The sequence below is a fragment of the Erpetoichthys calabaricus genome, chromosome 14, assembly GCF_900747795.2.
Source record: "Erpetoichthys calabaricus chromosome 14, fErpCal1.3, whole genome shotgun sequence".
NCBI lineage: Eukaryota > Metazoa > Chordata > Cladistia > Polypteriformes > Polypteridae > Erpetoichthys > Erpetoichthys calabaricus.
The window spans coordinates 14,912,565-14,938,191 of record NC_041407.2 but is presented as its reverse complement, the minus strand read 5'-3'; the positions used below and the strand labels follow the sequence as shown (position 1 = coordinate 14,938,191).

At 39.4% G+C, this 25,627-nt stretch overlaps 2 protein-coding genes across 6 annotated transcripts in view; one reads left to right on the top strand and one right to left on the bottom strand.

Annotated features, from left to right (window-relative positions):
• Nucleotides 1-25,627, top strand: part of aatkb (apoptosis-associated tyrosine kinase b) — a 770,376-nt gene that overhangs the window by 585,991 nt on the left and 158,758 nt on the right. The window lies entirely within an intron of this gene.
• Nucleotides 1-25,627, bottom strand: part of ttyh2 (tweety family member 2) — an 81,812-nt gene that overhangs the window by 31,813 nt on the left and 24,372 nt on the right. Inside the window, exons 2-3 of the mRNA XM_028820064.2 lie at nucleotides 17,157-17,329; nucleotides 7,434-7,545 (exon numbers count right to left, since the gene is read on the bottom strand). Of these exons, the coding sequence (XP_028675897.1) occupies nucleotides 7,434-7,545; nucleotides 17,157-17,329 (285 nt within the window). The remainder of the gene's footprint in view (nucleotides 1-7,433; nucleotides 7,546-17,156; nucleotides 17,330-25,627) is intronic.

Sequence of the window (25,627 nt, the reverse complement as noted above, 5' to 3'; positions counted from 1 at the left end):
TGTAGATGGTCTCAGCCTGTCAGCATTTCCATAAAGTGTCACTTCTGACCAGCAGTTATGCTGATCACTGGGTCAAGAAGGAAAATAGACACATCTCAGTTTTTGAACCAGCCGAATGGTTCCCTTCTCAACCCATTAGACATTTTGTGAGCAAGTTATTCTTTGCGAAAGTTTCAAAATGAAAGGAATCAGCCCAAACTACATGGAGCTTCCAGTATCTGTGCTTTGCAACTGTAATTTGGGATGGGGTTGGAGAAACTGAAAAGGCAGATTTGAGAAAGTTATGAATGTTGCAAAAAAAAAAATGTAAACACTTGGTGACAGGTTAAACTAATTAGACAGTGAGCAAAATGGCAGACATGGAAGAAAAGCCTAATTTTAACAAATTAATGTAAAATCACTGCACTAGATTATAACATCAAATTTTAGTTACCTAATATGGGGTACATCAAAATATGCTTACACAAGCATGATATCATAATAGTGCCAAGACCGGACTCATCTTTGTGTATCAAGGACAATTAATATAAATACAGTATTAGGGGTCAATACAAATTACTCATTTGAAAGAAAGAAATGGGATTCTTATTAACTAGGTGTGAGCTTTGTGAGTTTTATTCTGTAACAAAAAGCACTGGACCTTGGGTAGGACTAAAAGAATGTCCAGGTAACAAATTAGTGCACAGTTAGTTAGAACAGCTATAACTTTTTACATCTTGGACCACACGGTTAGAGTTATAAAAAACAAAGGGCACCACAGTTTTTATATTTCATATGTAACAGATATTCCTATGCTTTTAAAGGTACTTATAATTTCCATTAAACAAATCCATTAAACCAACTATATTGATTACTATTCTCATTAAAAAGTACTTATCTAAAGAAAAAAAGTCAACAATTTCTCTGAGGTGTCACAGTGATTTGTGCCAGTGCCACAAAGTACCCAAGGCCTGGGTTTGAATCTTAAGGCCCTGTCACATTTCACAATTTCCCCAGAAATTTTACATCACAGACTTTATTTACATACTCTTAGCAAGTTGAACACAGTCACAGTGTGCTCCTATGACTGGCAGTCGGACATTCAGAGTGACTCAGTCCTGCCAGTCTGCAGCTAATGAACAGAGAAACTTCCTTAACAACATACTCCATAACAGCACCTGGGGTGGGTGACTGCTATAATCCCATAAGCAATAAGTGTTACTGGCTTTGGGGGGTGGCGGGTGTGGGTGGACCCACTTTCAACAAGCAGCAGCATGGTGAACGGGCACCTGCTTTCACGATTGGCACTAGTGCAGTTCAGGTCTGAAGACAATCATTTGGTCTACTTATGTAAGTCTCCGTTTCAAGCCGAGGTCCACATGCAGTTAAAGCTGTACATGTGGGGCACTATAAAACCATTATATAAAAGGTACATTTAAAATTCCACTATAAAACCCCATGCCAGAGCTCAACTATACTATTGATACTTGACTAAATCAATAATTCACAATTATACATAATTCATCTCAAAAAGCCTCTTTGGTCAGCTAAGAGTCATTTTGTCACTGACATGACTGGCATTTCATTATTTGCTATGGCTCATGATATTTGTTCCCAACTAGCAAACTGTCCAAGCATGACTTGGCTTTTACTTCAATTACACTAATCAAAATAAATAAATACTACATTATATATACCATATATTAAGAAAATAATGCAAGATTAGGAGCTGTTGAGTGAATTGGTTTTAAATGATATGCAGTGCAAATAACTACAATTTATCATTGAACAGAAGATGCAATCATAATGAGAGTGAAAGCCAGACAACAGCCCCTAAAGAACTGTGTAAAAAAACCCACGAATGTATCTGGGACACATCCAAACAGATAATATGATAAACAACACATTCAGTGCTCAATAAAATTAATTCATTAATAACAAAAATTAAATTTAAAAATAAAAACCTCAGTTAATTTTTACAGTCAAGTGAAGAAGATGACAATGAGGACGAAGAAGAAAGCACTGCAGAAGAATCCCAACACAAAGCGGGGTCTGTGTTTATATACAACATGGAGCAACTGAAAGTCATGAAGCACAGAGCTCTGTACCTTCATTCCTTAATAGGGTCAAGCACATCTGTGTCACTGGGATTAACTTTCTATCAGTATTAAAAAAGATTAAATGTTTCTGATTCCATTAAACACAGAGCCATATTTAACGCTCTGTGACAGTGAGGAAGGTGATTTACATCCCAAATTTCTCTCTCCCCCTTCAACTATTTCCTAAAGACAGGAGAAAGCCTGTAGCCCAGATGGAACAGCGACTCAAAATAAATTGAAAGTGATGGTAGGATAATGAATATTTTGCCCACTGTAACCCTGAATAGTCCCCATGAGAAGCAAGTCCCATTTACCCATGAGCTCATAACATCTGTCACTGTCATCTAGAATCTCATTTGACAAAAGCTCATTGAAACAAAGAGTAGGAGCAACTTCAGAAATGAATAATAGAAGCCTGGGTATCAAGCCTATGATGGGCACATTTTTTTTTTTTCAGGCAGCCAACCAAATTGCAGGAAAATCATCGAACTCCTGAGAGAGGGTGTCAGTCTGATGTAACTCAGTCAGGCCTTAGAAGGGTTTTAATGGACACTGCCCTGCATCCTACATATATTACAACTCCAAAGGAAGGCTGATTTTTAGTTAAAACTTGTGAATGTACCAATTATATTTATGAAGTGATAAGCAAACCAGCACAGCCTTTTTTGTATTTCAATATAAACCTTGTAACATAATGCTTACAATGAAAGTACCAGTTTAAAAAAAAAACAAAACAAAAAAAAAACAAAAACAAAAAAAACACCTCTCTCAAGCGTACAAGGATTCTTTATTTAGCTGGCCATATCTCTCACCATGGAGTAGCTAACAGTGTTTTCTTGTTGCTCCTGGGCCAGGATTTCCGTTGTTCCTCCTACACCGTCGTTCACTTACAACAATCAGCATAAAATGTAGCCTTTGACATCATTACAGGGACAACAAATTCATTCTACAGTTTTATTTCCTTAAAAATGTTTGGTGATTAAAATAAGTCAGTTTCAAGCTGAACACACATATAACTTCAGATTGACTGAGTCACATGGGAACTTGGAGAAACAAGAAGTTAACTTTTATTGAGTTAAGCATGTTTAGTCAGTCACTTAGTGCTGCTAAAACACTGCACTGGATCTGTGGAGCTATAAATGCTCTGCTGACGATTTTCATTTGCACTCCACATCTATTGCTTCTCAAATCAATGTTGACAGAATCCATATCTGTATCATGGCACATCACTGTCCTGGTAAAACCTTTCAATATGTTCTGTCACATACTGTACCAAAATTAGCAGGGAAGAAATCCAAGTGCAAATGTAGAAAAATCTTTAGCGACATGTTGCACTGACCACTGGATGTAGCAGAGAGCAAAAAAAAAAACAAAAAAACAACGCACATACTTGAATGTCTTCCACATGACTTCCTCTGGCAACACGAGCAGATCATTGAGCTGATAAATCAATGAGGATGTGTCCAATTTGTGGAGCAACAAAAATGCTTTCCTTAATCTTAGCATCATGTATTTGTGGAAATATCTGCCTCTTTCCTTATTTATCAGTTACACAAAATGTTTCATTAGTTCAAGTTTGATATGAAGTGGAGACAAAAAATATCTTTGTTGGGTTGACAAGTGGTTGATGTGGCACATGTTTCTGCCCTGCTTATGGAAAGGCCACTTCCTTTTAATGCCATGAGATTCTTTAGCACAGCTGTCCCCATTCACAGATTAAACAAAAGCTGCATTCCTAGTAGCAGCGTCACTACTTTTAGATCAAGACAGATCTTCCAGTTGTAGCCAATATACAGTATAATTATAATGTGATAGGAAAATTAACATTATTTTTTGTGATCAACAGATGAAAATCCATAACATACACCCAAAACCTTTGTTGACAGATTAAGAATCCCTGGTTAGCATTTTTACATACAAGCTTAGAAGATTTTACACTTTTTTTTTTTTTTTTTTTTTAAATATAAATAAGAAAGGAAGATGTTGGGCTGATTAAACCCAGTGATATCAAATTGTTTAGCGGACACTGGGTAAAATGAAACAAAGAATGGGTTTTCTTAAATATGTTTCAGCAGGAGTGGTGTCAGATTACCTTTGTAAATGTAACCTTTTATTTGATGGCCTCTGTTTTAGCCTAGTAATACATCTTTAGCATTCCCAAATGCTTTGCCAAGGACTACTTTGCCAACCATGGGCTGGCTTCATCTTTGTGCCCAAAGCTGTTGTAACATGTTGTAACATGTAAGATTTTAGCCCGATTATGATCTTGAATAAAGCAGATTTGAGAAACAACTCCGGATGGGTTGACCATCCTTCACATGGTCCACTCACACACAAACCCACACTCATTCAGGGACAATTAAAAGCCAACAATCAACTTCATGCACACTGTCTGGAATGCAAGAGGAAGACCAAACTACCAGGAGAAAAATTACATGGCGACACAGGGAGAATGTGCAAACTTCACACAGACAACGGAGTGTAAGATTCAAAGCCAGGAAACTAGGTCGGTGTGGCAGCAGCAGCAAACACTGTACCCCTATGCTACTCAGTAAGATATCAACAAAACAAATGGAAAGATAAATGGGTGTAGAAGACTTGTTAACATACTGAAAGTAGATAGATACTTTATTAATCCCAAGGGGAAATTCACATACTCCAGCAGCAGCATACTGATACAAAAAACAATATTAAAGAGTAATAAAAATGCAGGTAAAAACAGACAATAACTTTGAATAATGTTAACGTTTACCCCCCCGGGTGGAATTGAAGAGTCGCATAGTTTGGGGGAGGAACGATCTCCTCAGTCTGTCACTGAAGCTGCTCCTCTGTCTGGAGATGACACGGTTTAGTGAATGCAGTGCATTCTCCACGATTGACAGGAGTCTGCTCAGTGCCCGTCGCTCTGCCACAGATGTCAAACTGTCCAGCTCTGTGCCTACAATAGAGCTTGCCTTCCTCACCAGTTTATCCTGGCATGAGGCGTCCTTCTTAATGCTGCCTCCCCAGCACACCACCGTGTAGAAGAGGGCGCTCGCCACAACCATCTGATAGAACATCTGCAGCATCTTATTGCAGATGTTGAAGGATGCCAGTCTTCTAAGGAAGTCGGCTCTGTCCTCTCTTGCACAGAGAATCAGTATTGGCAGTCCAGTCCAGTTTATCATCCAGCTGCACTCTCAGGTATTTATAGGTCTGTACCCTCTGCACACAGTCACCTCTGATGATCACGGGGTCCATGAGGGGCCTCTGCCTCCTAAAATCCACCACCAGCTCCTTGGTTTTGCTGGTGTTCAGGTGTAGGTGGTTTGAATCACACCATTTAACAAAGTCCTTGATGAGGTTCCTATACTCCTCCTCCTGCCCACTCCTGATGCAGCCCATGATAGCAGTGTCATCAGCGAACTTTTGCACGTGGCAGGACTCCGTATATATAGTTGTATATATATAGGCTGAACAGGACCGGAGAAAGTACAGTCCCCTGCGGTGCTCCTGTGTTGCTGACCACAATGTCAGACCTGCAGTTCCCGAGACGCACATACTGAGGTCCGTCTAAGATAGTCCACAATCCATGCCACTAGGTACGAATCTACTCCCATTTCTGCCAGTGTCCCAAAGGAGCAGAGGTTGGATGGTGTTGAAGGCGCTAGAGAAGTCTAGAAACATAATTCTTACAACACCACTGCCTCTGTCCAAGTGGGAGAGGGATCGGTGTAGCATATAGATGATGGCATCCTCTGCTCCCACGTTCTCCTGGTATGCGAACTGCAGAGGGTGAAGGCGTACCTGTGGCCTCAGGTGGTGAAGCAGCATATGCATGCATATATATATATATATATATATATATATATATATATATATATATATATATATATATATATATATATATACATACACACACACACACACACACACACTAATATATATATATATATATATATATATATACAGTACTGTGCAAAAGTTTTAGGCAGGTCTGAAAAAAATGCTGTAAACAAAATGCTTTCAGAAATATAAATAATGATTGTTTATTGTTATCAATTTACAAAATGCAAAGTGAGCGAACAAAAGAAAAATCTAAATCAAATCAATATTTGGTGTTACTACCTTTTGCCTTCAAACTGGCATCAATTCTTATAGGTACACTTGCACAAAGTCAGGGATTTTGTAGGATTCTAGTCAGGTGTCTGATCAACCAATTCTACCAAACAGGTGCTAATGATCATCAATGTCACACGTAGGTTGAAACACAGTCATTAACTGAAACAGAAACAGCTGTGTAGGAAGCTGAAAACTGGGTGAGGAACAGCCAAACTCATCTACCAAGGTGAGGTTGTGGAAGACAGTTTCATGTCATGGCAAGATTGAACACAGCAACAAGACACAAGGTAGTTATACTGTATCAGCAAGGTCTCTCCCAGACAAAGATTTCAAAGCAGACTGGGGTTTCAAGATGTGCTTCTTCAAAAGAGCTTGAACAGCACAACGACCCCAAACATACAGCCAAAGAACTATCTTCAGTGTAAAGAAGAACAAGAAGTCCTGGAAGTGATGGTATGGCCCCCACAGAGCCCTGATCTCAACATCATCGAGTGTGTCTGGGATTACATGAAGAGACAGAAGGATGTGAGGAAGCCTACATCCACAGAAGATCTGTGGTTAGTTCTCCAAGATGTGTGGAACAACCTACCAGCCGAGTTCCTTCAAAAACTGTGTGCAAGTGTACCTAGAAGAATTGATGCTGTTTTGAAGGCAAAGGGTGGTCACACCAAATATTGATTTGATTTAGATTTCTCTTTTGTTCATTCACTGCATTTTGTTGATTGATGAAAATAAATGATTAACACTTCCATTTTTGAAAGCATTCTTTGTTTACAGCATTTTTTCACACCTGCCTAAAACTTTTGCACAGTACTATGTATTATATATATATATATATGCATGCTGTATGCTACATTTAATTATTGTTCACAAATGCACTGAATTTTTGAATACATCAATGAAGATATGGTGGTTCTGAAAAGAGTCAGAAGAAACCTTCTGATAAATGTAACCAAACCTCATCAGTTCACAACCAAATGGCATCAGCCATTAAAAGACCAGCATTTTCATTTTAAGGAAGGAGGCATTTACACCAAATAACCAAGTGAAATTCATGGAAGTCCCCCTGTTGGTACATTCCTCTGATAAATCATACATAGACAAGCCATGACGCTGTAGAATGAGATCTCAGACAATGCTATTTAATGCCAGAATGAGCTCTGGATTCTGTGGGTTTTAACTGCAAACAGTGGCAAAGACAACAGGTGGCTAGATATACAACATATCAGTCAAGAATAAAGAGGTGCCACTGACCAGTGTATCCGCTCCTTGTAGTGTGTGGTTGGCATTGTAGAGAGAATATGTCATTTGGTATACACCATCGTTGGTTTCACTATTTCCATAGAAGCCAATTCCAACTGCAGCACTGTGGGGGGAGAAGAAAAGAAAAAAAATGAGGCCTAACAGATTCCAAGGTCCCTTACCCACCCTCTCTGCTACATAATCAACAAAATTGTTTGCTTCCAAGAAGATGCCCTTGTTTGGTCTCAATTTAGAATTAAGAAAGTATAAGCAGCTTCAGGGCAGCATTATAAGGGTGAGACTGAAATAGATCATGTATTCAAATTTCCACAATTGTGCCTCTTTGCTAACAGACAATTGTATACGCTAGTCAACATATTGATGTTTTTTTTAAATAAGCCAGAAGGCTGTATGCTTATCTATTTTATTATCTGTGGCCTCCCATAAGTAAGTATGCACGCAATGAGAAGCAGGTCTGTCAAATGATTTTGTTCATCTCTTTCCATTAAGCAGGCATGATTGGAGTATTGAAGGGTAGAAACTCCTCGTTGTTTTAAGGTCTGCTTTCCTGTTTAACTGTTTAAAATGAAGGGCATTGAGGGCAGTCATCAGTAGGGGGTGAATGCAGAAAGAAAGGGCTGGGAACAAGAGACAACTTCAGGTTGTGTGCCATGACATCACTTATTAGCACAGTTTATTCCAAACAATTATTCATAAATTTTGTAATTACATGACAAAGGCGGTAGACAAAGATGTAAGCCAAGCCACCTGGATGTTATGTTGTTGCACTACAGGACCGTAAAATGAAGAATTTGTGAGCAAACACACTTGGATTACAACTTTTAAGAATGCGTGTGATTTCTTAATTCTAAACAGTACTTTTCTACATGTGATTTGTTTTTGCTGAACTCAGCCAAGCAGTCTCATCAACATCTGAAAGACAAAGCAAGTCAGGGCTCTTCCGTTTCATTAATAAGAAAGGCAAAGTGCAGTTTCAGGAAATCGACTTTTCAGAAATGGTGCACAGGCGATATGGTGGTGCAGTGGTTAGCATTTAAAGCCCCAGGGATTCTCAGCTGGGTCATGGTGGAAAGCTTTCCTTGTGTCTGTGTGGGGGTCTTCTTCCTGCAACTTCACTTCCCTCCTTTATGTAAATTGCCACAGTATGTTGTGTATGCATATAGGTAAGCTGCATCCAAATTTGTCACTCTGGCTCAAGTTGGCATCTTTATTATTTAAGTGGGTGTTTCACATCATGTTAATTGTTTTTAGTTTGGTTTTGTTATTGTATTTATACCATGTGATTTTTATTAATTTGGCTTTACAGGTTATATACATTTATGTCTTTTTTTCCTTTGTCACTTGTGTGATGTGGGTGGGACCCCAATATGGCAACCAAATTAGGCAAAACCTATATTGGCTCTTTCATACTTGAGTGTTTTTAAAGAATTTATTAAAGTGCTTTTTTTGATGTCTAGGGAGTTTGTCATCACATCTCTCTCTTCCCCCAGAAACTCCGCTTTCTGGATACCGTGGGCATTTGAAGTAATTTTAGGCCTGTGCAGTCTGGAGAAGCCAACCAGTTGCCGGAGGCAATGCCTATCTTTAGGCAGGCCAGTGAAGGTCCTGGTCTGGTATTGTAGGCTCTCACATCTTTTTGCGAATTTATGTGCTTTTGAAACACAACGGAAATGTGCAAAGTTGTGTCGTGTATTGGACTCTTTTCTGCATTGTTCTCAATGCTGCAAGGCAACTCTTTACTACAATTTGGAAAATTGCTGGTTGGAAATATAACATGGGAGACACGGTAGTGCAGTAGTACTGCTGGAATCCCAGGATTTGTAAGGCTTCGCACATTTGATCTGCATCTTTGTGGGTTTTCTGAGAATACTCTGGGTACCTCCCACATCCTAAAGATGTCTGCATGAGGTTTATGTACCCATTATGAGTGTGCATGGATGTGTGACTAAACATGTCCCGAGATGGATTGGTGTCCATCCAGGATTGCTTTCTGTGACCCCCATTATTGGACTAAATTAGTTAAGAAAAATGAATAAATAGATGAAGGAAATTGCATGTGAACTTTGGAAATACCAGGATTTTCTAATGGTTTGGTATTGACAATTTGTTATCCACTTAACAGGTCAAAGGTGAGCATGGAGAGGAGGACACATCAGCACTAAGATAGTTAAAGACAACCCATCCTCCACAAATCCAGGCGGTCCCATGTGTGCAGGGCTCTCAACTCATATGGCTAAGTGCGGAAGCATGAAAGGCTTATACATGCAGGAGCATATTGCTACCTTGACTCCCCCAAGTGACCCCTTCTTGGTTAAGTGTATCTGAAATCGGGTCTAGATGAACGATCAATACCTTTTAGCAACATTAAATAGCTCTGCAGTTGAAATAGCACTTCCAAAACGACTTGAGAAGTATTTTCATTTAACTTTCTTGTTATGACAACATAAAACTGGAAAATGTTACACAATCACTTTCAGAGCAATCATGGGTACACAATAAGCAAACTGAGCAATTGACAGCTTGTCGTGAGATTTCTGATTGTATGAATGTATATATGTATGTACAAGCACCTTGAGAAAGGCAAAGGCGCTATATAAATAAAATGTATTATTATTATACAATGAAAAACTGGTAAACGTGAAGACCACCAGAAAAATGGCGAAAAATAAAGGAAAAATCATTGCATGAAAAACAAGAGAGTGGTCATTTGTAAACACACTGACTAAATGTTTTATTAATTAGAGAAAAAAAATTTTGTTTCCTACCAAATGCAGTATATAGTGATGGCTGAGAAAAATTTTTAAACTCACGTTTTCTTGCTGAACGGCAATAAAGTTTGATAGAATTTATGTCTATGAAGATCAAGGCTGCATAACAGCGAACAATATTAAAAAGGCTGTGAAAAAACCTCATGTTACGCCTATGACACTTCATGCCATTCTTGCTGTTGGGTATAGCAAACTTGATGACATTAAATGATGATCTCGTCACCAGACCATGTCAATTTAGATTACGAGGGCGGGAGGGAACTTATGAAATTCGCTGCCTCATGTCACAACTGCATTCCAATCTTCCCTTCCAGTACTACTGGTCCCTTTTTGTGACCGCCAATAATGTGCTGCCTGATGAAACCAGTGCTATAACAAAGGGTTAACAGGTACTCCAAGTTCAGACACGATCTCAGCCTTTATTTTCTTTCTTCCATTCTGTCGTGGTATGTAAAACATGAGAGATGAGCTTCTATTCATTTTGAAAGGGTCAAAACACCTGTGTTCCTTATTCCTTGTCACTGCATTCTATGAATTGCACTTCCAAAGGAGCATTCATTGGTTGTCAGCTCTCATGCACAGAGTCCACCACTTTGACTGAAGGCAAAAGCAAACCTGCTCGATTTTAGTTGAAGTGAGAATGCCTCCAACTCTAAGATTATTTAAATGAAGACTACGGCTTAACCTCCCTGGAAAAGTAATCAAAAGTGACTGGGTTTTTACTCATTTTGCATAATCCTCATGTCAAGTCACCCAATCCTATGCTCACAATGGGCAAAACACATGCATTTATTGGTAAACTACTTGCAAAAAAAAAAAAAATCAGAGCAGTGTACACATTGGATATGTGTTCACAATCAAATGGGCTTCTGAACTGAAAACCAGACTCCTGAACAATAAATGAAGGAAAGAGGCATATTTTCAATGGATCATTAAAGCAAGAGCTGCCCACCTTCAGCAACTGCTCAGACAGAAAGTCTATGCAAAATAAATGTCACAGATCTGCTGCAAGTCCTTTAAGCTATGCGAGCCAGGCTCAGATCCTGAATGGCCAGAGTGGGGCAGGTTTTTATTTCAGCTACTTTTGTAAATAACCAGTTACTGCAAGACTTTGTTTGTCTCGATTTTAATACTCAATCCTTCATTGTTTTTTTTTTTTTTTTAAAAGGGAAACAGCAGCCAAACAATAAAGAGATGCAAAGTAAGCCAACAGATGACCTGCTATCTTCTCAGTTCTATATCTCAGAAAAAAGAAAAACAGCAGCTTTGGAAATGTCTGGTGTGGCAAAGCGAGAGCACTAACAAGCCATATAATTAAATAACGGGTTTCATTATCAGCAAGAATTGGCTTGTAATTAAGAAAATGATTGAAACAATAATTGCAGCTCTCCAGGAACCAAGTCTGAGACCCTCAAGGTGGCTAGTCGACTGTTGGCTTGCTTTGCAATTAATTACTGTGTTGTCTGCTAGTTAAGGCAAAAAAAAAAAAAAAAAAAGAAAAAGCAGGACTGTGAATCTTAAAAAGCAATTCAATTAAAATTAAGACAAAATTCACAATTGTTTACCAACTAAGAAAGCAGCTAAAAAACGAAAACCAACAGGCAGAGTGGCCTTCCAGGATTGGGGTTTTACAACCGTGCTTTATGCCATTATAGCACCTGAACGAAAGTTCAGTTGTGATAAAACTACACCACAAAAGTACAGCTAAACCGGGGTAAACATGAAGTTTATGCAGTCCCAAATTTTACCTTTTTTATGCAACCTAATACTGCACCCTTTAACGGCCGAATGAAGTTGAACAAAATAATTAACAATCCTTGCCTATGTCAAATGAAGCATTTAAAACTGAAGCCAGGAAGAATTTCTTTATGCAGAGTTGTGGGTACCTGGACAAATTACTGAGACATGTACTTGAGACATTTACCTTTAAGAAGTGTCTGGATGAGACATGGGAGCAGCATAGCTATTAGCCAAACAAACGAGCCTGATGGACAGAACGGTCTCCTCTAGTTTGTCAAATTTCTTATGTTCTATATGTTCATATTTATTGCATCCTTAATGATTTTTTTTTTTTTAGGAAAACCAAGACTGTAGCAGAGTGTTTGTACAAGTTGGAAGTGCACTGGAGAGCATTTATGTGGAACTATGCCTTTCATTTACAGAACACTACATGACTGATTAGCATTTACACACTAATTAGATTTTAAGGCTCTAATTCAAAAGGTCAGCATACTACTGCTAATAAGAAGGTCACAGGCTAGACCTCGCCAGCCGCATCAGTCAGGAGTGTTCATCACAAGGCCCCTATACCCCCACCCATCTGTTTCATTTTGTAACACTGTACCTCCATTATTCATCCTGTTTTGAAGATTACAGTAACACTTTTCCTCTTTTTTTTTTTTAAAATCATCATGTCCACTTTTGTCAACTCAAAAGGTCTATATCCGCTTTTACACTCAAGAAATACATTGTAGTTTAAAATTGTTTACAAATGCCTGATTGTCCAAATTGCAAGGGGAACTAAGGGAAACAAACTCTTCATAACGACCTTTTGTTAAAGATGCATTACACATGAAAGAGGTAGTATGCAGGCATGATAGTTTGTTGAATAGTACTATCTATGAATTTGTCCTTGCTTTACAATAATATGTACATTTGAACCTCTGTTACTTATTACTATAACATTCTCATCGTTCACCTTCCAAAGCGTAATGCTTAAGTGCAGTCAAAAAATTAAGATTCCACTGCTGTGAGGGCTGCACAAGGGTACACCTCATGACAGCATATTTTACAATCAAGACATCATTAAAATGATGGAGTCCAGAGCAGACCAGGCCCCAACCCCACCTGCTCTACTTTTTTTCCTCTGAACTGTACTTGCAAGTGAGACTTACAGCCTTCTCATTAGAAGTAGTAATTCAGAGCAAGTAACATCCAGGAAGCTAAACGTTTTTTTTGCTTTCAGCATTCCTGCTTTGTTCAGTTTTGGTCAACAACTTAGTATCCATTAAGTGGAATTCCCATAGGCTTCTGTTAACATTAGGAAAGATTACAGGCTCTAGGCATCCATCATTCTTACTCCTAAGGCAGGCGTATTTAATAAATATAGATACCAGAGGAAACAGCAGAGGGGGCAACACAGGTAAAATGTTGTCAACTGGTGGGAGAAGTACTAACCACTTACAAAGTCCTATTTAATGGGAATTATTTATAAAAAAAAACAAAAAAAAAAACCTGTGTCAACGTTTTCCACAGACTACATTCCATTTATTAGATCCACCTTAGGACCACCTTTTGCCTTCAAAACTGTCTTGATTATTTGAGGATTTTCCCTCCAAAATAGACTGAATTGTTCGAGACATGGGTTCAACAATGCTCAGGAAACATTCCATAGGAATCTGGTCCATGCTGACTTGATTTTCCATGCACACACCCATGCTGCAAACATTCCACCCCTTCTTATTCTAAAGGCCTTCTGTTGGATTGTGACCTGGAGTAAACTGAAATCAACGTTATCATGTTCATGGAACCAGCCTGAGATGTGTGCTTTGCGTCATGGTACATTAGCCCGATGGACGTACTTTGTTTGAAGAACTACTCTATTTGAAAAAGGGAAGACTTCAGTCATACAGAGATGCACATGGTCAGCAACAATGCTTGGGTAAGCTACAGACATTAAAATTACAAATGGTTGATTATTTTTGTCATCTTTTATGAACAAGCCTCTGGATATGCTTGCAGAAAAAGTTCCAAGATATTTATAACTGGTTCAATCAACTGGCATTCTATAGAAAATAGAATTTAGAATCCAAGCACTTGCAACAACATTTCCACTACTGTCCACAAAACCCCAAGTGATGGTGGGGAGGGCACGTATTGGGGGTTTTAAAGCTCTTGAAGTTATGAAGGAGTTAAGGTATTCCTGAAACTCCGTTCCCACAAGGAATTGCTTTCTAAGGCATTTGGCTAAGTTTCAGAAGGAAATGTTAACTCAGTTAATGTGTCATGAGGTGAACGAGAAAGCTTCCAATTTAATTACTCACTTTAAAAAGAGTGGTGGTCCTACAGATGGATGATGCAAATAATCAAGAGTGCAAAATAGTAATGGAAAAATTAAGACAAAGATGATGAGGCTGATGGCATGAGGTTCTTAAAGCAAAAGACAGTGCTTTTCTAGGTAAGAGTCAAAACTGGTAGGCTAGGGTTTCCCTAAGGATTTGGTATGTGCTCTATATTAGAAGAGCTAAGCTGAGAGGGGAGAGGAAAAAAAAAAAAACAAAAAAACCGTCAGTTCTCATTAGCGACAAGGAGAAAACATGAGAGCGTGGAAAGTAATAAGGTTCCTTGTGAATGTGATCAAATCCTGTCTAATATGATTTATCTAATGCAGCACTTGGCCACAAGGATAAAAAGTTGTAGTTCTTGCTTTATCGTTGGCAGATTTAAAGGTGCTTTATTTACTGAAATATGGTCTTATTTATAACAGAGCTCCATTTCTACAAATAAGTTACAGTAAATAATGGAAAGAAAAATTTTCAGCATAACAAAGGAATGTTCCACCCAAAAATTCTATTTTTTTAATTAGACTAGATAAATTTATTAAATACCAAGGAGAAATGTAGATGACATTATAAAAAAAAATGCGATTCACCCCATGTGTTTGTAGTGATGATCAAGAAAAAATTCTAATCTCATGCTTTCATGGAGAACAATGATAATAAAAAGTTTGATCTAATACAAGCCAACGGCAACCAATACTCTACAAAGGCAAATGATATGAAAAATGTCCTTGGGTGGAATTGTTTTACTTGTGTTGCATAATCCACATGACAGAGTTCTTTGCTCAAAACATGCAAAACACATGCATTTTTTGCTGAAATATTTTAAATACTGTAAGTGCTTCCAGAAAAATCAGCACACATTAAAAACAGGAAACAGTTTTTGATTTGAAGATCTGCCTGTCCCCATCATTCACCGGTCAAAAGTCTTTCGTCAAAAGTCTTTCCTTTAATTCAAAAACTCAGTCCCATGTAAATGTGGGAGTATTCATTTAACAATACTTTACAATGATAAATTTGAGAACACTGTATAAGAAAACATGTTTGGAAAGGTTATTTCCCACAATCCAAAGGAGATTTTTTGTCTGGTCAAATGATTTAGCAGTTGCACCTTTTTTTCTTGACCATTCCAGGACAGATGCTAGTTTCTTGTGCCCAACCTAGACAAGCAGGTTCAGGTTACATCTACACTACAATATTTTCATTTTCAAATATTAGTCTTAGTTTTGTCCTTTCATCCACACTCATCCAGTAGTTTTAATCTCTGAAAAAAGATTTTTAAAAACGCTGTTCAGAGACATGAATTTCTAAAAATCCTAACATGTTTTCAGTTGTTTTAGTGTGGATGTAGATATCCTTGAAAATTATGTGAAAACACTAACGTGGACCGAGATCTTTTTTTTGCTTTTAAATGAAATTGTACTATTGGTTTATGTAACCTCAAACAAACAGTTTATTATTATGATAAAGTGTTACTAGAATGTGAAAGTCCCTGTAGGAAAGATGCAGAGTAGGCCACTCAAATTCCAGTTTCAGTTATATTTTAAATAGGTTTAGCAGGCCAAACATGGATTAATGATTTCACTTAAAATCACATATTCCTCATTTTAATGGTCTTACTACATACCAGTTTTGAAATAATGTTGTAAACAAGAACATGAAGTGTGATATTCGAGAGAGGACCAACCAGTCGGCCAAGCTCCTCTGGTTACCCGATAGCTACATTGTCCTATTATCACATCCACACAATTTCTTTAAAATTATCCACTTTTTCACCTTATCATCAATATTTGGTAGGTTCCCCCACCCCCAGGCTCCCACAACTTTTTCCAAATGTATGCTTCCTGGCTTCGGTCTGAAATGCACACCTGCATATTCTTCATTAGGTGTCCTCATTTATGTCATTTACCTGAAGCTAATCCAGCAGATTTCTTTCAAAGTCTTTGATAATTTTAAGACCAGGATTAGGTCCCAACAACTAAAGAGTTTCAATTCTTAGTCCCTCAGAGCAGTACAGGCCCCTTTAGTCCAAAGGGCACACACGGTTACTTTTTCCTGGACAGCACTTGTGTCTTGTTTGTAAAGATGGGAGTGGAACTGCATACAACACTTCAGACACAGTATCACTAGTGAATTATGGAAGATGAGCATAATGCAGATTCATAAACTACATGCAAAATAAAAGCACTTCAAGCATGTTTTCCCAAGCTTTTGAGCTATTTTTAAAAATACCAACATTACGAGAACACGTTTTTTGTTGAATAAAGGACAAACCTGTTGTAAAAAGTCAATACTAAAAATGAAACATTTTCTTTTGAAGGACCAGTGGGTCCATTTGAGGTAGGGCTGCACTGCCATCGACTAATAGACAAAATTTTGATAAACTTATTATTATTTTATTATTTTTTTAATAACTGATGGCTACCAGAAGACATTATTGGGGTAATGCCTATACTTTGTGAGAAAATGCTATTTGGATATCACCCCACAACCCACTTCCTGGAAATATCTGTCACTGGAGTCAATCAGTGTTTAAGCCTGCAGAGGCCATAAATCTTATCAAAGTGATTCTCTGTCCCAGATTATGTACAAATCCCTATTTATCTGAGGAGGTCACAAGCAGCTGCAGCCTCCATCAGAGCAGCACTGAACAAACTGCCTGGAGAGCAGTAGGCTTTAAGAAGAAGAAGGGGCTTCTTATGTTTTATAAAGGGCAATGATCTGGAGCGAAGACAGAAAATAAAATCAGAACTTGTGTTTATACAGAACAAGTTAACAGTGAGCTGTTGCAAACCCTTATGCTATTTCTTTAATACTCATAGTCCTGTGCAGAGTGGAAAAAACTATGAATTGTTGAAGAAATGTTAATTTGTAAAGACCAGACTTACCAACAGATAAGGCCAGCGATAACTGCTGTCCAGGTAACACAGCAAGTCTTTGGACGCTTAGTCTCCTCACTGTCCTCCTTCCGACAGCAACACAGACAGCTGAGGTAGATGACCAAGAACAGAAGGTTGACTCCCAGGCCAGCAGCAGCCACACAGAGAAGGAACATCAGGGACTGCATGAGGAGGGAAGGGAAAGAAAATAAGTATCTGTAGGACAAGAAGTACTGGCAGATCTCACTATGAAACAATGTGCATTTTCATAAAGTAGAAAGAGAAAGTCTTGAATACCATTAATATCATTATCACTTCATCTTCAGGCCTGTTTTAGCAATACTAGCATCACAATCTCACTGCCTGGTAATCAGTGCTTGAAGTGGATATATCTAAGTGCTGATACTCTTTTTAAGATTTGATTTATTTAATCAAAGGGCATGGCCCCTCCCCCCTTTGAAGATCGGACATCAGCAATGCAATAATATTTGACCGATGGTTTTGGGTGGGTTTTGGTTCCACTTTGTTTTTGGAGTGCCACAAAACACTAAATCAACTGATCCTGGGGTTTCAGTTATGGGTGTGGTGGGATGCATTTGGAGGGGCAGTTGCAAGTGGATTTTGGTTGTTCTTAGTATATCAGCCAACCACGACCCAATAACATCACAATAAATAGTGGGTGAAGGTGAGATGGCTTTGGTCCCTCTTTGAACATTCATATTGTGGTGCTTGAAACACAATCAAAGACTAAGGCAGGGGAGTTTAATTTCAGATAAACCAACCAGTGTGTATATGCTTATAAGATGATATGAAACAGGTGCATGGGACCTTATAGTCAAAATGTTACTGTATTCCGCTTAAAACCGCTTCATCGACAAGTAAGAAAATGACTAGAAATTGTTTGTCCCATCTAGGCTAATGCAAATACAGTAGAACCTCGGTTCACATCCATAATTCGTTCCAAAACTCTGGTCGTAAACCGATTTTGTCGTGAACCGAAGCAATTTCCCCCATAGGATTGTATGTAAATACAATTAATCCATTCCAGACCATACGAACTGTATGTAAATATATTATTTGTTTTTAATTTTTAAACACAAATATAGTTAATTAAACCATAGAATGCACATCATAATAGTACACTAAATGTAAAAACATTGAATAACACTGAGAAAACCTTGAACAACAGAGAAAACTAACACTGCAATAGTTGACGCTATAGCGCTTTTTTTTTTTTTTTTTTTTTAAAATGAGTTTTAAGCACAGGGAAAAAAATGAACATATGAAAAAATCCGTAATTTAACAGACCACCAAGAATAGTAACATTGCAACAATGCACACTACGAACTGACCTCTGTAAACAGAAGTGAAAACAAAATCAAGCCCAGTGCATTCTTTAACTGCCTTCCTACCTTATGCGTCCAGCCCCCTCTCTCTCTTGCTGCCTGTGTGTGTGTGTGTGTGTGTGTGTGTGTGTCGCGCTCTCTCACTCTTGCTCGCTGCACAGGAAATGCACAGGGAGAGACTGAACATATACAAACCGAAAGGAAAACTGGCTTGTTCATATACCGAGTGTGTGGTCGTGAACCGAGGCAAAAGTTTGGCAAACTTTTTGGTCGTAAACCGATTTGTGAGTGTACCGAGACGTTCGTGAACAGAGGTTCCACTGTACTGTTACATCTTCTATTATCAGACACCAAGGCACCTTATAAACGAAAAAAAATTTTGACACATATGCAGCAACATCCAAAAATGAGAAGAGAAACATCAGAGAAATCCATAGGGATGTGTTTTTGAGAACTTTTTCAGCCTAGCCACCTGCAAAAAAGCGTTCCAATGTTCACATATATCATGCTTGGCCTAAGAAGATGAAGATAATAGCAACTAAAAGCCAGTCAGTCACTTGACAAAAACCTTGCTGTGTGACTGATTTGAATTGTTCAGTCTGTCTTCATTCAAACATTTGGCGTATGGCTGGTTTCTCTACAAACAAGTTTGGACTGAAATACATTGTAAATTTTGGGCAACATCTCACTGCAACTGCCTTGTTCTTTACTGACACTATCAATCACCGCAGTGTTGGAGGTTCTACAGGATGAGTGGCTGAGAAGCCTACCAAGGTTTTGTAGAACCCTGACCCAGGTCTTAAGAGGTTAATATAAATCAAGAGACTCCTGTTCAGGTTACTGTAAAATCCTTTAAGGGTAACTGGTACCTGGCAGGAATGGTTCAACCCTTGCACTAGGGGAAACTATGAGTAAGGTTGTACTCAACCATTTTTATGGTACTCAGACGTTCAGCCATTGCAGGAGTAGAAAACTGTGAAAAAGACCCCAGTACCATGCAGCTGGCCCTTGTTAAACTTTTCAGTTTGTTGGAGATGCAGTGGGAGGAAACAACAATATAGATCTCAGCCATAGTTAAGGTTTTCAGAGATTCAGCCCTTGCAGTGGTGTACAACAACATTATTTAGGCATTTCCAGGATTAACTTGTCCAATTTGGAGGAAAAAAAAAAAAAAAAAAAAAAAAAAAAACCCCTTAGGAAGCGAAAGTGTCTTTCATGGACACTTTCATGATAAAACAGCTCTGCGCTAATGGCAGTGTCTACCAAATTCAGTAATGTTACATCACTTGTGATGCCGATTTTCATTTTATGTATTAATCCAGTTCTAATTAACATTACTAATACACATTTCAGTTTAATTAGATGCCTCATTTTGTGTTAGGTTAACTGGTATTCTAAATTGTGTGTGTGTGTGTGTGTGTGTGTGTGTATACTCTGTGATGGACTGGTATCCCCAATGCTGCTGGGATGCCCTGCAGCCCCCTTTGACCCCAAGTAGGACTGAGCAGGTCTGAATGTGTTATGTATTTCTACTCTAATTCAGGTGGTCATTAAACTCTGCAAGAACTTTAGAAAACGCAGTGCGATGAATATATAATTTTAAAGCTTTGACTCTTACTCAAAAACTCATCCTGCATAACATCATGTAGGTGCATCCGGCGCCGCCGTGAGTGGCAGCCTTTTCAGCAGCTCCGTGTATGACTGTATATGTATGTGTACTTTTCTACTTTTATTTTTCTATTTTTATTTATTGATCACTCCTACCACTTTATTTTATGTGGATTCCTTCCCTGGACACACTTACTTTTACAACGTGGGCATGGATTTTAACACGCTGAGACTCGCCTATTCAAGTACTCAACTTCGGGCGCTGAGAACAAATGCCAGTGCCGGTGTGGTTCCATATTTACCCGACGAGGTAAGAAGGCGGTATCGTGGCAGCAGAGCCGGCACTAAGCTAAAAAAGAAGCGGCTTGCGAGAAAGTGGCGTTTCAAGCCTTCGGTGCCTTCTGTGATTCTGGGGATTATGTAAACTCAATCTCAAATAAGATCGACGAACTGGCTGCGCTGGTGAAAAATGTAAGGACCTACAGAGAATGCAGTTTGTTGTGTTTCTGCGAAACGTGGCTAAATAACACCATCCCAGATGCCAACGTGGAGCTACCCGGGTTTAGCACAGTTAGAGCGGACAGAGATGCAAGTACCTGTGGTAAGCACAAAGGAGGAGGACTCGCTCTCTATGTTAATACACGGTGGTGTCACTCTGGACATGTTAACGTCAAAATCTCCACTTGCTGCAGGGATATCGAACTGTTGGCCGTAAGTTTACGTCCCTACTATTTGCCCAGAGAGTTTGGACATGTCATTGTTGTTATTGTATACATTCCTCCTCGGGCAGACGTGGAGTCAGCGAGTGACATCATCCATTCCGCTGTTGCTAAGTTACAAACGCAGCACCCTGAGGCGCTTGTGCTAATCGCTGGAGACTTTAACCATGTGACACTGGACAAAACATTGCCTGCATTCTCCCAGTATGTGGACTGTAACACCCGGGGAAATAAGACTATTGATTTACTGTATGCAAACGTTAAAGACGCATACAGCGCCACCCCGCTGCCTGCGCTTGGGAAAGGAGATCATAACCTGGTTCAGCTTCAGCCTCACTATAAATCAAAAGTGAGGGTCCTACCTACAACTACACGCTCATTCAGGAAGTGGACCCCGGAGGCTGAGAATACTCAGAGAACTTTTTGGAACTACAGACTGGGATATCCTGCAGGGATCTCATAATGAGAACATTGAGGAAGTTGTTGACTGCACTACTGACTACATCAACTTCTGTATGGACATTGTAGTTCCAGTAAGAACTGTACGCTGCTATGCTAACAACAAGCCATGGATTACAAGTGACATCAAGGGCCTTTTGAATCAGAAGAAAAGGGCTTTTAAAGACGGTGATCAGCATGAGCTCAAGCGCGTGCAGAAGGAACTCCGAGTCCAACTCAGGGCGGCGAAGGAGCAGTACAGGAGAAAGCTGGAGCAGAAGTTGCAGAATAACAGCATGAAGGAAGTGTGGGATGGGATGAAGATCATCACTGGCTGCAGCTCGAAGCGGGGTACCACCATTGAGAGAGACGTGAAGAGAGCAAACCAAACGAACAACTTTTTTAACAGGTTTGACCACCCTAACCCACTCTCACTCTCACCTCGGAGTACTGCACCCTCCACACATCCTTCTGCTGATACCAGCATAGGAAAAACATCCCCACCCATAATAACAACAGCGCAAGTGAGCAGAAAGCTGAGGAGACTTCGTGCCAGCAAAGCAGCGGGTCCAGATGGAGTATCGCCACGACTGCTGAAGGTCTGTGCATCGGAGCTGGGGGGTCCTCTACAGCGCATCTTCAACCTGAGCCTGGAACAGGGGAGAGTCCCGAGGCTTTGGAAAACATCTTGTATCACCCCAGTCCCAAAGGTATCGCGTCCTAGTGAGCTGAATGACTTTCGGCCTGTTGCTCTGACATCACATGTGATGAAGACCATGGAGAGGCTGCTGCTTCACCACCTTAGGCCACAGGTTCAACACGCCCTTGACCCTCTGCAGTTTGCATATCAGGAGAAGGTGGGAGCGGAAGATGCCATCATCTATATGCTACACCGATCCCTCTCTCACTTGGACAGAGGCAGTGGTGCTGTAAGAATTATGTTTCTAGACTTCTCTAGCGCCTTCAACACAATCCAACCTCTGCTCCTTAGGGACAAGCTGACAGAGATGGGATTAGATTCATACCTAGTGGCATGGATCGTGGACTATCTTAAAGACAGACCTCAGTATGTGCGTCTTGGGAACTGCACGTCTGACATTGTGGTCAGCAACACAGGAGCGCCACAAGGAACTGTACTTTCTCCAGTCCTGTTCAGCCTATATACATCGGACTTCCAATACAACTCGGAGTCCTGCCATGTGCAAAAGTTCGCTGATGACACTGCTATCGTGGGCTGTATCAGGAATGGGCTGGAGGAGGAATATAGGGACCTAATCAATGACTTTGTTAAATGGTCCGACTCAAACCACCTACACCTGAACACCAGCAAAACCAAGGAGCTGGTGGTGGATTTTAGGAGGCCCAGACCCCTCATAGACCCAGTGATCATCAAAGGTGACTGTGTGCAGATAGTGCAGACCTATAAATATCTGGGAGTGCAGCTGGATGATAAATTAGACTGGACTGCCAATACTGATGCGCTGTGCAAGAAAGGACAAAGCCGGTTATACTTCCTTAGAAGGCTGGCTTCCTTCAACATCTGCAATAAGATGCTGCAGATGTTCTATCAAACAGTTGTGGCGAGCGCCCTCTTAATAATAATAATAAATTTTATTTATATTGCACTTTATATTTTTTCTACGCAGTGGTGTGCTGGGGAGGCAGCATTAAGAGGAAAGACGCCTCACGACTGGACAAACTGGTGAGGAAGGCAGGCTCTATTGTTGGCATGGAGCTGGACAGTTTAACATCTGTGGCAGAGCGAAGGGCGCTCAGCAGGCTCCTATCAATTATGGAGAATCCACTGCATCCACTAAATAATGTCATCTCCAGACAGAAGAGCAGCTTCAGCGACAGACTGCTGTCACTGTCCTGCTCCACAGACAGATTGAGGAGATCGTTCCTCCCCCAAACTATGCGACTCTTTAATTCCACCGGGGGGGGTAAACGTTAATATTTAACATTATACATAGTTATTGTCTTTTTTTCACCTGTATTATTATCATTCTTTAATTTAATATTATTTATTGTATCAGTATGCTGCTGCTGAAGAATGTGAATTTCCCATTGGGATTAATAAAGTATCTATCTATTTATCTATCTATCTATCATTAAGTGTTAAGCAGAATGAACCAACCTAAATGAGAATGGGTCCCAACTTATGCTCTGCGCTGTTGTATTCTAGGCTATAAGCAAAAAAGATAAAATGAAAAGCAGTAGCTACAGGGGGACAGAGTTTGGGAAAAGGTTCAATGTGTTTCTTCTCATTTTTATGTAAACTGTACTTGAACCCCAAACACTAGGGAACACTGAGGTGAATGGCTGCCCTGCTTCCCATGACAACATTATGCTCATGTGAATGGCTTCATGGGAGCAGGTGGAGGATGTGGTTAAGGGGGTGGGGGCAGTGTTATATGGTTATTCTGAACTTTGTATGGGAGCAACTCTCATTTTGGGAACAATGGCTCCCGCGTTGTCATGGAGATTTGAGGCTCTTGGGTGAGGAGCTTTACTTGCTCAAAGGAGGAATTATCAACTGCAATTCAGAACAGTGCAGCATGTGACCAGTCTGTAGCAGACCGCTATGATCTTGTGACAGATCAGGAAAGTAGAGGACAAGAGCAGTGGAGGAAGAGGGCAAAACCAAAAAAAAACAATTGCAAAAACCTCTTAAAGCTGTGTGTTCATATTTAATAGTTTAATATCCCAAGTAAAAGTCATACAAGACTAGGTATGCAACTCACCCACAGCCATTATATCTTTGACTTTTGGATATTCAGTCCGGCCTTTATTAGTAAATCAAGATACAAGGGGGCTGTGGATGAAATGCCTCATCGTTTTTTATTTTGTTGCTATGTGGGGATAGGACAAGTGGTCCCAGGTCTGTTATCTACATTATATGTGTAACACCAGTGCTTTTCCTCAGTTTATATACAGTATACATAAAACACTTCAAACTTCTATACAATTGGTCTAAACAATTCTTTTGTCAGCCAATGATGTTATTTATATCCATTTTTTTCAATGACCATTTGGCAAAACCCGATAGTATACTCGGTGGGTGATAGTAAGTACGGCATCTCATCCTCAAATGCACAATGTTGCTTTGCTCCTGAAGGCACACCTGCTTGGGTGTTAAAGGAAAATGCATTTAACATTGAAAACAGGAAGCACATGCATTATGCATGCCTTTACACTCAAAAACACAGCCTGTTGACAACGACTAGAAATTGCCTCTTCTTCATACTGGCGTGTACTGTCCCGCTTCAATCCCTGCTGACAATACTGACAAATCTTAAGGTATCTCAGTCACAGGATGAAAAGACGTTGTCCTGTTCGAGTAATGTGAACATTACCACCACATTGGCTTAACCTATCAGCACAGGGGCACAGAACCCTGACACAAACTACTCCGGTTTATATCATGGAAGCCATGCTGCAATGCGATGAGAGACAAATTGAAAGAACACATTAAAAAGTTTTATTTGAAAAATGTTTTAGCTAAACAATTAAAGGAATACTCCACCTAAAAATTACACTTTTAGGAGTTAATTGTGTTGCACAATCTACATGTCAGTTTTCCAGTTTTTTGCTCACAAAATGAAAAACACATGTATGTTTTGTTAAAATGCTGTTAATGATATGTTTAAAAAAAAAAAAAAAAGTGCATATCATAAACAGAAAATAAAAGTCACATGGGCCTAGTGTTGAGCGATACCAGTACCCAAAAAAAAAAAAAAAAAAAGTACACAACTTTCCAGATTTTAAAATAGTACTGTACCAGCATTAAGTGAAATTCGATACCAGAACTTAATGGTTGCATATTGCATACAGGCTCACCGTAAGTATTTGTGGGCTTGAAATGGCAAAGAGAACCTTTGTACCGTTTACCCCCCCCCCCCCATTACATATATACATATATCAGTACACTCAAAGCTTCAAGAGGGGCACGTCAATCCCTCCCTCAACCCATCCTTGATATACTAAAATTTTAATAGCGATCCATCACCAAATGGGACTGAGTTTTTGAATTGAAAATCTGCCCCTACCTCAGTTCATTGAAGATCACTCTTCAGATCAAAAAGTCAGTTCCACATGACGTACTTCCCATTTGGCATCTGTGGCATACTGATTTTTCCTGAAGTATACATTTAATAAGATTTTTTACAAAAAAAGTGCATGGGTTTAGAGCATATGACTGAATAACTGACATGTAGATTACAAGTAAACATGCAGACATTTTTCATATTGATTGCTGTTGTATAGCATTGGTCTAAATTGGCTTGTATTATGGCATACATTTTTTATCTTCATCCTCCAAGAAAAAGTGTCATTAAAATATTTCTTAGTTATTACTACAAAACACAGA